The sequence below is a fragment of the Periplaneta americana genome, chromosome 16, assembly GCF_040183065.1.
Source record: "Periplaneta americana isolate PAMFEO1 chromosome 16, P.americana_PAMFEO1_priV1, whole genome shotgun sequence".
Lineage (NCBI taxonomy): Eukaryota > Metazoa > Arthropoda > Insecta > Blattodea > Blattidae > Periplaneta > Periplaneta americana.
The window spans coordinates 188,483,089-188,502,618 of record NC_091132.1 but is presented as its reverse complement, the minus strand read 5'-3'; the positions used below and the strand labels follow the sequence as shown (position 1 = coordinate 188,502,618).

Here is a 19,530-nt window from a genome sequence, read left to right as displayed (position 1 = left end):
TGGATAGGATTACAGTGCAGAAAGGATTATAACAAAATTGAACATTGGGTAGGATTACAGTGCAGAAAGGATTATAACAAAATTGAACATTGGGTAGGATTACAGTGCAGAAAGGATTATAACAAAATTGAACATTAGATAGGATTACAGTGCAGAAAGGATTATAACAAAATTGAACATTGGGTAGGATTACAGTGCAGAAAGGATTATAACAAAATTGAACATTGGGTAGGATTACAGTGCAGAAAGGATTATAACAAAATTGAACATTGGGTAGGATTACAGTACAGAAAGGATTATAACAAAATTGAACATTGGGTAGGATTACAGTGCAGAAAGGATTATAACAAAATTGAACATTGGGTAGGATTACAGTGCAGAAAGGATTATAACAAAATTGAACATTGGATAGGATTACAGTGCGGAAAGGATTATAACAAAATTGAACATTGGATAGGATTACAGTGCAGAAAGGATTATAACAAAATTGAACATTAGATAGGATTACAGTGCAGAAAGGATTATAACAAAATTGAACATTGGGTAGGATTACAGTGCAGAAAGGATTATAACAAAATTGAACATTGGGTAGGATTACAGTGCAGAAAGGATTATAACAAAATTGAACATTGGGTAGGATTACAGTGCAGAAAGGATTATAACAAAATTGAACATTGGGTAGGATTACAGTGCAGAAAGGATTATAACAAAATTGAACATTGGATAGGATTACAGTGCGGAAAGGATTATAACAAAATTGAACATTGGATAGGATTACAGTGCAGAAAGGATTATAACAAAATTGAACATTGGATAGGATTACAGTGCAGAAAGGATTATAACAAAATTGAACATTGGGTAGGATTACAGTGCAGAAAGGATTATAACAAAATTGAACATTGGGTAGGATTAAAGTGCAGAAAGGATTATAACAAAATTGAACATTGGGTAGGATTACAGTGCAGAAAGGATTATAACAAAATTGAACATTGGGTAGGATTAAAGTGCAGAAAGGATTATAACAAAATTGAACTGTTTATGGTGGACTGCGCAAAGAAAGTCAAGTTTAACATGTTTAACAGTGTGGACAAAGTGTTAAATGAAATTAGCATTAACATGTTCAATGAACATGTTGGGATGTTAACGGTAGACAATTTAACATGTTGTTGTTAAATGTTTAATAGTGGAGACGAGCCTTTGAAGTCCGCGGGCCACAAGAGGGGAAGCCTAAACAAGCATACTTAATGCACAAGACTCTTCTTCGTCAGACACAGGTCCTTGCTGTACCTTAATAAAATTGTCTGTTAGTAACATCATCTATCATAATCACTGTAGCCTGTGTTGAATACAAACATTTTCCCCAGGAGGGAAATTTATTACATAGGGTGAAACGTAAGTAATGTTATTAATTTCAGGGGGTTATTCTTTGAGATCACTGATGAAGATATGTCAAACAAAATATCTAAATTTATAAAAATCACTGGCGTCATTAATGCCGTCTTCAAATCCTCCCATGTTCAGAAACATACAAGGCTAAAGGTATATAAAACACTAGCTCGACCGGTCCTCACTTACGGTAGCGAGGCATGGACAATCAGAAAAGCTGATGAGCAAAGGTTGACGACAGCGGAAATGAGGTTCATGAGATGAGCAGCGGGATGCTCTTTGCTGGAACACCGTAAAAATGTGGACATATTGCAGGAACTCAAAATGGATCCTATAGTTAATTTTGTTCAACAATATCGACTTCAGTGGAAAAAACATGTCGAAAGGATGGATCGCACTAGATGGCCTAAACAGATTCTTACTTATGTACCAAGAGGAAAGAGGAAATTGGGAAGACCACGAAAGCGCTGGCATGAGACCGTAACAGATCCTGTAGGGTCTAACACGTGAGGGATATGATGATGATTCTTTGAGAAATTGTAAACAAAATATCTAATACAATTTTGCTCGCTTTTGTTTCCTTTTGAAGATAGAAATAGTTTTATATTAAACATTTCATAGCGTGTTCTGGGAAAACCATTGATTTAATTCCCAATATGCCCAGTCAATTTAAGAGAGCAATGTATTGTGATACATGTATTGTGGGTCCCTATCACCACAGTATGGCACGTCCTCAAGTTGTGGATAGAGGAGACTGCCTCCAGATATGGAGGGTAGCTGCGAATATATTGAATAAGCAGTCGTGGACAGCCGAAAAGGGGTGGTCCTCCTACTTGGGGGTTGCGCGAAGAGCTAACAACCCATCACCATAAAAAACAGTTTGTTACGAATCCATAAAATAAGCCTCGGAATGGGACTGATTCTCTGGCATGACTGCAGCAAAAGTTGTGAAACTTGCATTCTCACTTTGAGGAACAGAGATTAAGGGTGTTTGAGAATAAGGTTCTTAGGAAAATATTTGGGGCTAAGAGGGATGAAGTTACAGGAGAATGGAGAAAGTTACACAACACAGAACTGCACGCATTGTATTCTTCACCTGACATAATTAGGAACATTAAATCCAGACGATTGAGATGGGCAGGGCATGTAGCACGTATGGGCGAATCCAGAAATGCATATAGAGTGTTAGTTGGGAGGCCGGAGGGAAAAAGACGTTTGGGGAGGCCGAGATGTAGAGGGGAAGATAATATTAAAATGGATTTGAGGGAGGTGGGATATGGTGGTAGAGACTGGATTAATCTTGCTCAGGATAGGGACCAATGGCGGGCTTATGTGAGGGCGGCAATGAACCTCCGGGTTCCTTAAAAGTCAGTAATTAAGTTGTGTTAATTATTGCTTCCGATTAATTTATTTGTTTAATGATGAAAACCAAACTAATATTCGAAATCTACTTCAATTTTATAGCAATAATTAAAACAGCTATTAATACACATAAGAAGTTTACAATAATTATTTATGTACATTAAAACAGGTTCAATTTCTATTAATGTTACACCTGTATTTAAGGTTCATTAATTCAGAAATCATATCTTTATTAATGTATTGTACATGATCGTATAAATGTTTATGTATTTTGCAAATTAATGGTATGTGTCATTGTGTGTTATATATGTCAAGCATTTGGTGTTATAATTGTTATAATAGTTATAATTGTAGCAAAGTAATTTATGATCTTGTTGTTCATGTTAATTCCAATATTCAACTTCATTACTTAATTTATTAGTAGACGTCGGAATTGTTTCAAATAGATCCTTCGACTTGGGTTGCAAATTAGATCGTAAATATATTTATTAACTGGAAGTTGAGCCTAGTCATGATGCATTTTATTGTTTAAATTCAAGTTGCAAAAGTTGTTCGCAGATTTATGGGTTGAGCAGACCTTGTGTTTAAATGCTGACTCGTATATGTATCCCGTAATCAGTTTTAGATTTATTGTAATACGTTTTTGGGATTGCTGCTGGTGATGCGTTAACTTCTAAGTATCATGACGACTGTTTTTTTTTTTTTAATATTGATAAGTAATTTTAACTGAAAATCATTCAATAAATATTCTTATATTATGCTGTATTTGACTTATCTGAATACCACTACAATGTTTTCTAAGACAATCAAGATCAGCCTGCACATTCAGCTATGCAAAGTGTATCACCAAGTAGCCTTTCCTAAAATCCCTGTTAAATAATATTTTTTTTCTTTTTACTTACTTACTTACTTACTGGCTTTTAAGGAACCCGGAGGTTCATTGCCGCCCCCACATAAGCCCGCCATTGGTCTCTATCCTGAGCAAGATTAATCCAGTCTCTACCATCATATCCCACCTCCCACAAATCCATTTTAATATTATCTTCCCATCTACGTCCTGGCTTCCCCAAAGATCTTTTTCCCTCCGGCCTCCCAACTAACACTCTATATGCATTTCTGGATTCGCCCATACGTGCTACATGCCCTGCCCATCTCAAACGTCTGGATTTAATGTTCCTAATTATGTCAGGTGAAGAATACAATGCGTGCAGTTCTGTGTTGTGTAACTTTCTCCATTCTCCTGTAACTTCATCCCTCTTAGCCCCAAATATTTTCCTAAGAACCTTATTCTCAAACACCCTTAATCTATGTTCCTCTCTCAAAGTGAGAGTCCAAGTTTCACAGCCTTACAGAACAACCGGTAATATAATTGTTTTATAAATTATAACTTTCAGAATTTTTGACAGCAGACTAGATGATAAAAGCTTCTCAACCGAATAATAACAGTTATTTCCCATATTTTTTCTGCGTTTAATTTCCTCCTGAGTGTCATTTATATTTGTTACTGTTGCTCCAAGATATTTGAATTTTTCCACCTCTTCGAAGGATAAATCTGCAGTTTTTATAGTTCCATTTCGTACAATATTCTGGTCACGAGACATAATCATATACTTAGTCTTTTCGGGATTTACTTCCAACCCTATGGCTTTACTGCTTCAAGTAGAATTTCCGCGTTTTCCCTAATCATTTGTTGATTTTCTCCTAACATATTCACGTCATCCGCATAGACAAGCAGCTGATGTAACCCGTTAAACTCCAAACCCTCTCTGTTATCCTGGACTTTCCTAATGGCATATTCTAGAGCGAAGTTAAAAAGTAAAGGTGATAGTGCATCTCCCTGCTTTAGCCCGCAGTGAATTGGAAAAACATCAGATAGAAACTGGTCTATACGGACTCTGCATGTAAGTTTCATTAAAACACATTTTAATTAATCGAACTAGTTTCTTAGGAATACCAAATTCAATAAGAATATCATATAAAACTTCTCTCTTAACCGAGTTATATGCCTTTTTGAAATCTATGAATAACTGATGTACTGTACCCTTATACTCCCATTTTTTCTCCAATATCTGTCGAATACAAAAAATCTGATCAATAGTCAATCTATTACACCTAAAACCACACTATATTTTTTTAGTTAAAAAAATTTGAAATTTTTGTAGGGGAGGGAGACATCCTGAAGTTCTTATGGGAGAGATTCCCCCTCCCTTGGGTAACAGCCTGAATTCATCACATAAGAAGGGGAAACTTATCACTAAGAAAGTACAGTACTGCTAGTGCAGAAGACAGACTTTGACGTGTGTGTGTTTTCTGTTGCAGTCTGCAAGCCGTCAGTGGGACATGGATCCAGCAACGCTCACAAGGTACTCAGTGAAGTGGCATGAGGTACTTGAGAGGAATGCACGTGAAGAGTTGTGTGTGTATGTGTGATGTTTTGCAGATGGCCGTGATATTCAACGAGGATGGCGTGCGGGACTGCCATCCCCCCTGTGTGGCCCAGAGTTTTGTGAACCACAATGCCATCTTGTACAAGATCTTCCAGGTGGGCGAGGAGTACTTCGTGGTCGAGCGGCCCTCCCTCAAGAACTTCTACCCATGCGGTGCGGCCCTCAGCTTTCTTTTAACAACAGAACCACTTAGAGAATGTTAACTGCATGCCTGCTTGTTTGGTTGCTTTCTTGCCTGCTTACTCTTTATTTATTGTAAGAGCATACCTTATGATTAGGGACCGGATTTTATGTAATATCAATGTGTGAAATATGTACATATTTATGTAAGAAAAATAAGCTGAATATGTACCAAAACATGTAAAATCATGAAAATATTTAATATCAATATGTGGCAGGTCTCCAGTTGTGATTTCATAGAGCACCCTAATTTTTTACCGCACACTTAACACATTATTATTTTTCCATCTGTAGTGAAAGCTTCGTCCATTGCAATCCATGATTTTATTTTTGTCGCTAGGGTTGAAGATACAGGGGCCATTTTAGTTAATTAAAAGCAGTAGATAAACTCCCTTGCACTTTATACTGTAAGTACTAAAACTAGAGAACTGAGTGAAAAGAATGACACAACAGTACTGCAAGCACTGTTTCGCTTTACTGGATGGATTAGGAGAAAATAAGAGGAGATGTGGGACACAGGCATTTTAGCTGCTCCCTGTAAGAAACAAAGTACCTACTAAAACCTCAAACCGTAAGTATTTACAGACTGTTGTTTGAAAAATGACATTCCTGTCTCATTCAGAAGGGTAGGATTATTCCAGTCAAGAACCATACTTTCTAATTGCTCAGGAAACCTCATATAGGTCTACTAAATTTAAAAAAAAGAGGTCAAAATAACCTGAAAGTCTCATGTCAGACTTGACACAGGTTTTCCCTGGAAGAATTTGGAAGAGGGTGGGTAAGGTTGCAAATTGCATGGGAACAACTTGTTAAAAGGTGTGCAGACAAATTATGTCGTCCTCGTTCCACTTCACCGCATGAAGGCAATGCTACTTTCTGAGTGATTTTTACAATATAAGGTAGTTGTATGAGAAAGGTTGTCTTTTGTTCACTCATATTTACAGTGGGTGGTATGGGGTGAGTGCCTTTATTCCTTCCTGCAACTAAGGACGTTATGTTTCGTCCCGAAATATATGCTTCCTTGGATAGGCAAAAAGACTTTTTAAATCTGTGTATTTCAAATTGTAAACTTCCCAAGCAGAAGTTTTTTTTTTTTTTTTTCCTTTCAGAGACGTAAAAATGAATAAAACCCCTAAATATGTAGATTTATGTAATACCAAGACATAATATGTAATGTGGGGTAAATATGTAAAAATATGTAGTATCAAATTTTAATATATTAACGGTAATTACAAGATTCGCAAAGATTTGTTATTTATATATGGTTAGGTTGAAAGGAATACATTATGTAATTACATAAAAATCCGGTCTCTACTTATGATATAAACAAAAGAAATTGTATGTGTTCTCAAATGAAAGTGTAATACTTCACTATGTTGACACTGTGCTATTTTATGTTGGGCTACAGCTTACAAACTATATTCTGTCCAAAATAAGAACCACCCTAGATGTAAACACTGACAGAGTACTGAGGGCTGAAGATAAGAAAGTCTTTTTTACTTTAATTTTTTTTTACCTTACTCAAACGTGTTGTTCTGTTGCAGCTTATTGGTTTCGAATGCATTTTTCGCGTTTATACGCTTCTTTTCGGGATATGGAATATTATATTTAAATAAAAACTTGATGACACGTACTTACTTATGGCGTTTAGAGAACCCGGAGGTTCATTGCCCCCCTCACATAAGCCCGTCATCTGTCCCTATCCTGAGCAAGATTAATCCAGTCTCTGCCATCATATCTCACCTTCCTCAAATCCATTTTAATATTATCCTCCCATCTATGTCTCAGCCTCCCCAAAGATCTTTTTCCCTCCGGCCTCCCAACCAACACACTATAAGCATTTCTGGATTCATTCATGTGTGCTACATGCTCTGTCCATCTCAAACGTCTGGATATGTTCCTAATTTTATTATGTCAGATGAAGAATAGAATGCGTGCAGTTCTGCATTGTGTAATCTTCTCCATTCTCCTGTATCTCTCTTAGCCACTAATATTTTCCTAAGCATCTTATTCTTAAACACTCAACCTCTGTTCCTCTCTCAAAGTGAGAGCCCAAGTTTCACAACCATACAGAACAACCGGTAATATAACTGTTTTATAAATTCTAACTTTCGGCTTTTTTGAGAGCAGACTGGATGACAAAAGCTTCTCAATCGAATAATAATAGGCAAATCCCATGTTTATTCTGCATTTAATTTCCTCCCAAGCGTCATTTATATTTGTTACTGTTGCTCCAAGATATTTGAATTTTTCCACCTCTTCAAAGACTGAATTTCCCATTTTTATATTTCCATTTCGTACAATGTTCTGGTCACGAGATACAGTGTTGACGACACATATTAAACAAAATACCACAGTTATTTATACACTTTTATAATTGCCAAATTACTTGATAAACACAATAATATTCACCACCATATTTGTTATGTGTTGCCATAACATAGTTTCGTTTGTCAATAATATAGATGACTTTTATGGATAATTTCACATTATATGAGGCATTGTCGTGTATTATTTTAAGAGAGAATAAGGGTACTGCACATAGTTTGTGAAATAACATATATCGTATATCCAAGAAAAAATGAAAAGTAAAGAATGTTTTCTTCTCTTTTGCCCAGAGTATTCTGGTCAGTGTTTTCATCAAGAATGGTTCTTGTCCACCGGTGTGGATTAATGATTAGTTTGCCTGATCATGAAACGAGCTGGCCCAGGTTCAAATCCTGCCAGACTTATGATGGAGCTTCTACCTTAACAGGAGGTCATAAAGGTGTTCAGGCCCTTGTGGGACAGTCTTATCCGCATGCAATATTTATCCATTGTTATGCCCATCAAATGAATCTAGTGTTATTGAATGGCTCGAAACACATTAAACAAATTAAGGGTTTAAGTATAGCTTATAGCAGTAAAATTCTTGGAAATATTCAACATTTTTTCCTTCATTGCTGTATCTTGTACAATAATGACAATTGGTATGTGTAAAACACTGTCCTACTATATGAAAAAAATATTTTTACGATTTAAAAAAAATTATTTATATTATTTTCAGAATTCAAAATGATGATGATGATGATGATGATATAATAATAATAATAATAATAATAATAATAATAATAATAATAATAATAAGGTAAAGGTATCCCCGTAACATGCCATGAAGGCACTTGGGGGGCATGGAGGTAGAGCCCCATGCTTTCCATGACCTCGGCACTAGAATGAGGTGGTGTGGTCGGCACCACGCTCTGACCGCCTTTTACCCCCGGGAAAGACCCGATACTCAATTTTATAGGAGGCTGAGTGAACCTCGGGGCCGTTCTGAAAGTTTGGCAACGAGAAAAATTCCTGCCACCACCTGGGATCGAACCCCGGACCTTCCAGTCCATAGCCAGCTGCTCTACCAACTGAGCTACCTGGCCGCCCAACAATAATAATAATAATAATAATAATAGTGGTTCATTTCAACTGGCAGAGTTAAGGCCATTCGGCCTTCTCTTCCACTCAACCAGTATGATAGAAAATTACTACATTGCTATGAATATAACATAATTAATACAATACAATACTACAGTACAAAGCAATACAATACTACACTACAATACAATACAATATAATACATAATAATATAATATAATAACAATTCTTTTTATCTTCACAACACCAATAAAATAATTATGTAATAATAATAATAATAATAATAATAATGATAATAATGATAGTCATACCTAAATTAAATTAAATTATTAAGCTCGATCACAAGTATAACTTCAATTTGACTGCGCCCGTAAGAAATTGTTTAGCCTTTTCTTGAAAGTGGTTATTGTCTGGCAGCCCCTAATCTTCTGAGGTAGAGAATTCCGTTCACGGGGGACTGAGACAGTAAAAGAGGATGAATAGTGGGATGTTCTGTGGGCAGGAATTGCTAGGATTTGGCTTTCCTGTGACCTGATGTTTAGATTGTGATTGGAGGATAAGTAGTTAAACCGGGAACAAAATGATGGCAGTTCACTGTGCAGTGATGAAGTGTTTGCCTCATAACTCATTAACTTTTTCATGTTGTCTCTCTTTTATTTAATTCTGAAACTCATGTTTACAATATCATGTTCTTTCAACTACATTCCTTAATAAATATATATATATATATATATATATTTTTTTTTTGTGTTAGAAGAAAATACTGATTCACTATGTTTTTAAATGAATTTATTTTTTATCGGACAATTTATCAAAGGTAGAGAAGTGATTTTGCATCATATTGTAGATATGACATGCATAAATAGACATAAAAATTCCATCACAGAATGTTCGATAGTTTTTGAGTTATGAGAGAAACGCTTCATCACTGCACAGTGAACTGCCACCATTTTGAATTTTGAAAAAAATATATAAATGATTTTTTTTAAAATCGTAAACACATTTTTTTCATATAGCAGAAAGACAATTTTTTTACACATACTAATTTTCATTATTATACAAGATACAGTAATGGAGGAAAAAAATGTTGAATATTTCCAAAATTTTTCTGCAGTAAGCTGTAACTAACCCCTTAAACTGTTTATTTGTGATCTCACTATCTCAGTAGAGAGCCACCGGTGTAGCTCTGTCGGCTAAGGCGCTTGGCTGCCGATCTGGAGTTGTGCTTGGACGCGAGTTCGATTCCCGCTTGGACTGATTACCTGGTTGGGTTTTTTCCGGGGTTCTCCCAATCGTAAGGCAAATGTCAGGTAATCTATGGCGAATCCTCTGCCTCATCTCGCCAAATATCATCTCACAATCACCGATTCCATCGACGCTAAATAACCTCGTAGTTGATATAGCGTCGTTAAATAACCAAGTAAAATAAATTCTTCAGTAGAACTACAAAACGGAATGAACTCTTGTGAGAACAAGGTTCAAACTTTCTCCCACAGCGACACAAGGTGGAATTATCATTCTCAAGTCGCTGCAACAATAAGATCTCATTTCTCAGAATTGATGCGGGCAGTAGAACATGTAATAGACTATGATGATTGGGATCCAGTGTTATTTAGTTGCGCTTGGGGTATTGTTAGAAAATTAAATTACTCAACTTTCGTGTTTTTGCTGTGCCTTTTTAGCAAAGTTTTTTTGTTCACTGGTAATCTGTTCAGTGTGCTTCAGGCAAAAGGAACATCTGACATAAATCTGTGCAACAGTGAAGTTAAAAATGTATTATGCAATTTCAAAGAGATGAGAAATGAAGCTACAGCCCTTCACTCCTGTAAGCATAACTGTTAAATGACAGCATTGAGTATAAGACAGAAGATGTCGCCAAATTGCGTATTCTCACGCATGAAATTTTAGATTAACTGATTCAAATGAAAATTAGATTTCAAGATTTAAAAGAAATAAGTTTTGTGAAACTGTTGAATGAAAAAAAGTTCAGTGACTATAAATTAAGTTTTTCTCACACTGAAGTTACAAAATTATTGTCAGCATATTCATTTTTCCAAGGAGACAGTCTAATGGCGAAGTGCATCAACATTGATTAAAAACACAGTAATCATAGATTACGAAACGACGGTTAAACAGTAACCGTGGTTAAAATGTAATTTCTGTGCACCATTCACAATCACTGATTACTTAAACATGGCTAGCTGACACCTCATTTAACCAGAGTAAAGTCTATGATGGTACATTGTTTCTACAAAATGACTGAAGGAAAGCATCCATACCGCTGCAAAGATAATAGTCAACGTCTAAAAACGACTGCGCTCACTATGTTCTACATCGAAATGAACGCATCCAACATTTTCGCGTTGCATTTGTTTGCCTTTGGGCGATGTTATATTTGTGAGTTCCATTTCTTTGTTTTTCAGTACTGTTAGGTTAAAATCGTACAAAATGGAAAATTGAATCCAAAAATGATTATATCCCAATGTTAGGTTGAAGTATCGATAGACTTAATTACTAGATTTAAATGTATTATATAAAAAAGATGGAATATCCATAAAGGAAAAGGATGTAGAAGATTGGTAGGAATGTGTGTACGATCTTGGACCCCATTTACACCAGGGAATTGTGCATTATCCTAAGATCCATCCATAACCTCTCTTTGTTCAGCCAGTGACATAGAGAAAGAGATACCGGTATTCGAGTATTCCCTCTTAAAATACAGAAAATAACAGTTACATAGAATCGTAATATAAGCAGCCGATCCGTAGGAGAAATATGATTGTTCTTGTGTTATTTCAAGTAATTCATTTGTAGATTTTGATAAACGAAATCCCTCCTGAAATTTTCTGTCACCTAATTCCTCGTAAGAATTCTCTCTTTCCACTAAAGAACCTTCACGCTCACGCTCTATCCAAATAATTCAAATACTGCACAATAATAATCGTCTTCGAAATAATCACCTGTGGTTCTGGCCGCCATTTTGCTTTACTTGCTCTATTAATCGCTGGTTATCTCCTTTAACCGCTCATATTTGGTTGGTTAGAGATTACTGTGGTTAACCTCCTATTTAAGTCGTAACCGAGGTCGATCCACCGTAAAAATGCTTAATCAGGAATTAGGTGACAATTTTAACTGATGGTTACACTAACCGATGTTGATGCACGTGGGCATAAGCCCATTATTATTTATAACATTCATGGATCAAATCATAAAACAGTGCAGAAGACGAACAAGAAGATATAAAGTTGGAAATTGGAAACTTAAGACTTATATACCTGCAATCACTGATATATGCAGACGATATTGTTTTGATTAATAATAATGTTGAAGACCTTCAGAATGCAGTTATAGAATGGGCAAGTACCTTAGAAGAACGAGGTATGGCTGTGAATGTTAATAAAAGCAAAATAATGAAGATTGGAGGGGAAAAGGTAAATTTCGAAATAAAATGGAAAGATCAAACATTAGAACAAGTAAATAGTTATAAGTATTTAGAAACACTAATAAATGACAATGGCAAACTAGACGAAGAAATAAACAATTGAATTAGAAAAGCAAATCAAGTTTATTATAATCTAAATAATACAATTATTGGAAAGAGAGAAGTAAACAAGAAAACAAAAATGCAGATTTATAAAACAGTATATTTACCTGTACTCCTATATGGTGCTGAGACTTGGGCAATGATGAATAAGCATAAAAGTAGAGTGACGGCATCAGAAATGAAATATCTGAGGAAAGTAGTTGGGAAAACTAAGAGAGATAGAGTTAGAAATATAAATATTAGAAATTAACTGCAGTAGCACCAAACAAATTGAAAAGAAACAGCTGAATTGGTTTGGACATCTGGTTAGAATGGGAGATGAGAGGAAAGTGAAAGAAGTATTCGAATCAAGAGTAGAAGATAAAAGGAGCAGGGGTAGACCAAGAATAGAATGGAAACAATACGTTAATGATGTGGCGAGGAGAAGAGGGAAGGAAATCCGGGAAATAAGAAGATTGGCATTGGACCGGGAGAGATATAAGAAATGGGTGGAGGACCCAATGCTGCAAGGCATAAGGGATAGATGAAGAAGAAGAAGAAGATATTCATTTTTCGAAGACAAGCAACTGAAAAATGATTTAAGTATTATTTGTTGTGATTCAGAGAAATCTTTATATATATTATTATATATTATTATAATGTACCGAAGTACATATGATTTTTCCATGCAAATTTTCTGCATCATCATACGATGAAAGAGTAATGGAACAGAGAAAAATTCTGTTACTCTTTCATCGTATGATGACGCAGAAAATCTGCATGGAAATATCACATGTACTTCGGTACATTATAATAATATATATGATATGCGTAAATCACTTCGTGATTTAAGACAGCGCTTATTCCATCGGATCCCGGCCAACTAGTCACTCATAACGAGTGCACCTCAGCAGATGTGTGGACTTCGGTCCTAGGTTCATAGATATCTATGACGTAGTGCAGAGGGCGGCCACTAGAGGGAACCCAAGAGTTGGAACTTAAAACTGAGATGATTCTTCTGACGCTGGGGTGGAATCCGGTGTGGCTTAGTGGATAAAGCATCAGTACGTAGAGCTGAAAACCCGGGTTCAAATCCCGGCGCTGGAGAGAATTTTTCTCTGTTCCATTACTCTTTCATCGTAGAGAAATGTTTGTCACCTCTTAATCTTCTTAAATTCATTATCTAACAAGATATTTACGTACGAACACGTGATTAAGCTTCTGCATTTAGTCTTGTGTTTGCTTGCAACAACTGCTTCAAGTGAACGTAGTATGAGTGCTTTAAACGGGTTAAAACATTTTTACGAAATTCTATGACCAATGAACGACTATCCGTGCAAGTCTAGTTTCTCAGGTAAAACTCCCTGTGAAGCAGACTTGAATAATTTCATGGGAAAAATTGTTCCGAGGTCGGGTATTGATTCCGGGACCCCTGGTTGAACGTACCAGTGCTCTACCAACTGAGCTATCCAGGAATTCCACCCGACACCATCTCAATTTTTCCCCTTTTATCCACACAACTCGAGTGGGCTGACAAGACACCAGAGACTCACATTAAGTGCACAGAAACTCTGTGTGACATGGAATTGTGGTTTTCTGTTAATGTGCCTACAGTGACATATATTTTACAAGTCTAGTTTTTCAGGTAAAGCTCCCTTTGAAGCAGACTTGCATAATAATTTCAAGGGAAAAATTGTTCCGAGATTAGGTATTGACATATCGATCGTCCAGTTCATAAGTGTGATAACTCAAAAATTGCCAGTTTTTAGTTATTTATACTACTGAAAGCCCCTTTCGGAGCTCTTTCCGATTCAGTATTGAGATAAATCATATTTACAACCAAAAAGAAAAAAAACTAAATAAACTGCTTTAGAAGTAATTATAACTATGGACTTTACTAATTCATTATTAGTACATTTCGAAATGTATTAATAATGAACTGGAAGACTGTGATAAACTCGTCCTGAATACTGACTCATTTCTAATTGTCGTGGTTATGAACCAGAACTCTGTTCTTTCTAAGTGATTTATTTGAAACTTTCAACTGAAGATATCTCAAAATTTGTTTTTTTGAGTTGTCGCACTTTTGAACTAGACGATCGATATATATTTTACAAGTCTAGTTTTTCAGGTAAAGCTCCCTTTGAAGCAGACTTGAATAATAATTTCAAGGGAAAAATTGTTTCGAGGTCGGGTATTGATCCTGGGACCTCTGGTTGAACATATTAGCGCTCTACCAACTGAGCTAACCAGGAACTCCACCCGACACCATCTCAATTTTTCACCTTTCACAGGGAAAATTCAAACATAATATATTATAGGTTGATATCATGGACAATTGTTTCTTGCTGCAAGAGATGCAGATTCTAATTGTGACCTTTCGCAGTTTTCCAGCGATTTGTGCTTAATGAATAATGATGATAACTGACAATTGCAAAAGTTTCCAGTTACTAATCTCAGAATGTATATTTTTTTTCACTGCAATAGTAGTTATTTCAATAAATCGGTGTAAATTATCATTCGTATATACTTAACTTAATGGCCTTTAAGGAACCTGGAGGTTCATTGCCGCCCTCACATAAGCCTGCCATTGGCCCCTATCCTGAGTAAGATTAATCCATTCTCTATCATCATATCCCACCTTCCTCAAATCCATTTTAATATTATCTTCCCATCTACGTCTCGGCCTCCCCAAAGGTCTTTTTCCCTCCAGCCTCCAAACTAACACACTATATGCATTTCTGGATTCACCCATACGTGCTACATGCCCTGCCCATCTCAAACGTCTGGATTTAATGTTCCTAATTATGTCAGGTGAAGAATATAATGCTTGAAGTTGTGTGTTGTGTAACTTTCTCCATTCTCCTGTAACTTCATCCCTCTTAGCCCCAAATATTTTCCTAAGTACCTTATTCTCAAATACCCTTAACCTATGTTCCTCTCTCAAAGTGAGAGTCCAAGTTTCACAACCATAAAGAACAACCGGTAATATAACTGTTTTATAAATTCTAACTTTCAGATTTTTTGACAGCAGAGTGGATGATAAAAGTTTCTCAACCGAATAATAACAGGCATTTCCCATATTTATTCTGTCTTTAATTTCCTCTCGAGTATCTTTTAAATTTGTTACTTTTGCTCCAAGATATTTGAACTTCTCCACCTCTTCAAAAGATAAATTTCCAATTTTTATATTTCCATTTCGTACAATATTCTGGTCACGAGACATAATCATATACTTAGTCTTTTCGGGATTTACTTCCAAACCTATCTCTTCACTTGCCTCAAGTAAAATTCCCGTGTTTTCCCTAATCGTTCGTGGATTTTCTCTTAGCATATTCACGTCATCCGCATAGACAAGCAGCTGATGTAACCCGTTCAATTCCAAACCCTCTCTGTTATCCTGGACTTTCCTAATGGCATACTCTAGAGCAAAGTTAAAAAGTAAAGGTGATAGTGCATCTCCTTGCTTTAGCCCGCAGTGAATTGGAAACGCATCAGATAGAAACCGGTCTATACGAACTCTGCTGTACGTCCCACTCAGACACATTTTAATTAATCGAACTAGTTTCTTGGGAATACCAAATTCAATAAGACTATCATATAAAACTTCTCTCGTAACTGAGTCATATGCCTTTTTGAAATCTATGAATAACTGATGCACTGTACCCTTATACTCCCATTTTTTCTCCATTATCTGTCGAATATAAAATATCTGGTCAATAGTCGATCTATTACGCCTAAAGCCACACTGATGATCCCCAATAATTTCATCTACATATGGAGTTAATCTTCTCAAAAGAATATTGGACAAATCATTCGTATATAGGTTTAAAAACTTTTGTTGTATATTTATTATCAGATTATTAATTTTGAAATGCGATTGTAGTCAGTGGAGGGGCAAACATATTTGTTCAAAATGTTTCGATTGTGCAAACCATTAAAATTAAGTTGCAGTGTCGTCATGATATGCTCCATTATTTACATTCAGCGTAGGTTTACTATACCGCCACTTACGCAGTGAGCACCAAACATTTGAACTTCCTCTGTACAAGGATATATTCTTCGATAAATTCAGTGTGACAAAAATGCGAAGCCCGATTATTTGTTGTCTCTTGCAGATTTTTCTTTTAATATAATTCCTTGAATTGGCTGTTGCAGCCAGGGACACCATCTTCTTCAATAGCCATGATGTCTCCAAGGCCGACTCAACATCCAGCTTAAGCATCCTGGATCCAGACGACTGTGCCGTGGAGCCCATCAAACCTGACTCTGCAAAGTTGCAGCACATTGTGCACACTCTGAGGAAGGAGCTGGGGATGTCACTGCTGGGCATCGATGTCATCATTGAGAACAGCAGCGGCCGCTATGGCATCATTGACATCAACACATTTCCAGGTACTTGGCTGCAGATATTTCATTTTGTGGCCTTTTAGGACAGCTGGTGTGTTGATTACACTAAATTGATAGAACTGAAGGATGCTCGTTTCTGGATGTCGCGTATGGCTCTAAGATGGAGTCAGAGCAATAGGGATATCTTATGTGAAGTTTTACCGTTAGATGGCAGGAGCGTTCCTTGCGGCACAGGACTATATTATGTCATATGGTACAGTTCATTATGTTTTCCCGCTTGTTGGTTTTCTGTGCATGTCAAAATTACATTTATAATTATTTTGTATAACCTAGTATAATTTAATATAATTTAGTATTTTCTTACCTCATAATTTAATTTAATTTAATTTACAATAAATAATAGCGTAAACTTGTATAATACTGAGCGATTCCCCTTAAGAGATGGATGGGGAAATCTGCAGTATGCAGAATGTACTGTAGATACGAGTAAATTGAATGTTTATGAACCTAAACAAGAACTTTGAGAATGAGGTGCAAGAATAAAAAAAAGAAGGACCTTTGTCGAAGGTGAATATCGCCTCTTTAACCATAAGGCCCGGTTGCAGAAACGCAAATCAAATCAGTCCCTGATCGCGAACCTCGACGCAGACAGGTCCACACCCATTGCAGTACTCCAACATCGACTCAACACTGTCGATGAAGCTGTACAGTCCGTCATGGCCATGCGGACAAGATGGCGGTCATCCCGTGCTGTGGTCACATCGCGTGGTCCAGCACGCACTCGTCTCTGCGTACGACCCTCTTCTATTCCACGCATGCATCACTGTCGTAGCAGCATGCCCTGTACGAGCCGAAATGTCACGGTATGACAAACCTGCTTCCCGGAAACCAACCATTCTGCCCCTTTCGAACTCACTCACGTGCTGATATAGTGCCCTTCCATGTCGACAAGGCATACCTGCACTAACTTTCACGTTTACACTTCGTTTGGAACTCTGCACTGACTGAGCAAGGCATAACACTGACCGTGCTAGTGACACAAGAGACATCACCGTTGGGCGAATGTGTACACCATCTGTCTGGAAACATAATCAGTTATTGGTGGTACACTGTTCTACACATCTTTCGAGTTTGGAGGCGTTCGAGCCATTCTTTCTGGGTGTTGCACTTTTCACAAACAGTAGTGTATTGACAAAAATGGGTCTGAGAGACCCAACCCGTGCACTTATGTAACTTTTCAGGACCTGTTCACTGGCAGGTTAATAAATAAATACACGCACGTTGTGTGACTTTGAAGTGGCTTGATATCAGCTGACTATAATTAGGATGTAAGAGTAATGGAACTGAAAAAAATTCTCTCCGGCGCTGGGATTTGAACCCGGGTTTTCAGCTCTACGTGCTGATGCTTTATCCACTAAGCCACACCGCATACCACCCCGGCATCGGACAGAATCGTCTCAGATTAAGTTCCAACTCTTGGGTTCCCTCTAGTGGCCGCCCTCTGCACTACGTCATAGATGTCTATGAATGTAGGACCGAAGTCCACACATGTGCTGAGGTGCACTCGTTATGAGTGACTAGTTGGCCGGGATCTGATGGAATAAGCGCCGTCTTAAATCACGAAGTGATTTACGCATATCATATATATTATTATAATGTACCGAAGTACATATGATACGTGGTACATGGTATCCGGTGTGGCTTAGTAGATAAAGCATCAGCATGTAGAGCTGAAAACCCGGGTTCAAATCCCGGCGCCGGAGAGAATTTTTCTCCGTTCCAATACTCTTACATCGTATGATGACGCAGAATATCTGCATGGAAATATCATATGTACTTCGGTACATTAAAATAAGAGTATAATTAGGTCTGCTCGTTTGACTGAGACCCTAGTGAATACTCTGTAGTAATATGCATTTGTTTCTTTAGGAGAGTAGTGGTGATGTTTGCTGTTACAGGCTATGACGGGTACCCCCACTTCTTCGACAGCCTGATGAACTGCATCTTGCAGACTGTGAGTGAGCACTGCTGTGTGACACCAGAGTTCAGCCCGCCCCTCTCCAAGCCGGTCAGTAAGAAGTGTGACATGGCGTCACCAGGCAGTGGTGACCAGGACGATTCTGGGTTCGATACAAGTGACTCGAGTGACGAGAAGAAGAGGCAAGACTCGAGGGAGGTGACGAACATTGCAAGTTGCTAGGAGTGGGCCGCTGTGTTGAGTACTTGAATCATTACAACGAATTGCTGTGTAGGCCGTTTACCCCACATAGTGTACAAACGTCCGAACTGTTGGGGTCTGATAGTGGACTGTGCCTGGCAGAGTGTGTTGTGTCAGGAGGTCAGTACAGCTACACGTTCAATTTGCATGACCTCTTCCGATTCGTAATGATCATACTGCTTCTGTTTACTTTTGCTATATTTTTCAACATTGTAATTGGGAAATAAAGTTTGATGGAAGTGAGTGCAGTGCGCTCTCACTCTGAGAGGTGTTTTAACGTAGAACTAAGTCTTCCCCTCACCAGATATGGGGGAATTGGGAATTGACCATCACGTAAAAATGCATCCCCCTCTCCCTTGTTCTCCTTGTATGTTGATGTAGAGCTACGTCTTTCTCCTTACTAAGAATGGGTAGGGCAGGATGTGAATTAAGATATTTGATGAGGGGAGGATGGAATCCTAGACAGAGAATAAATAATCTAGGCCCGTGAAGGGCCTAGACGGACCAGCCGGCTGCTGGCCTCATGCCCACATGCCGAAGCAGAGGTGGACGATCATCCAACCAGAATGGAGGTATCATGTGGTTAGCACGATGATCCCCCAGCCGTTATAGCTGGCATTCGCAACCTATTGTAGCTCCCCAAGTGCATCACGATG

At 37.4% G+C, this 19,530-nt stretch overlaps 1 protein-coding gene across 4 annotated transcripts in view; it reads left to right on the top strand.

Moving 5' to 3' along the window:
• The window catches only part of LOC138692255 (inositol-tetrakisphosphate 1-kinase-like), a 40,618-nt gene extending 21,479 nt beyond the window's left edge, over window positions 1–19,139 (top strand). For all 4 annotated transcript variants that reach the window (XM_069815413.1, XM_069815411.1, XM_069815410.1 and 1 more), the window contains 4 exons: window positions 5,068–5,111; window positions 5,189–5,348; window positions 16,465–16,701; window positions 18,615–19,139. In XM_069815413.1, coding sequence (XP_069671514.1) covers window positions 5,068–5,111; window positions 5,189–5,348; window positions 16,465–16,701; window positions 18,615–18,856 — 683 coding nt within the window. In that variant the 3' untranslated portion in view covers window positions 18,857–19,139. The remainder of the gene's footprint in view (window positions 1–5,067; window positions 5,112–5,188; window positions 5,349–16,464; window positions 16,702–18,614) is intronic.
• The last annotated feature ends 391 nt before the right edge of the window (window positions 19,140–19,530 follow it).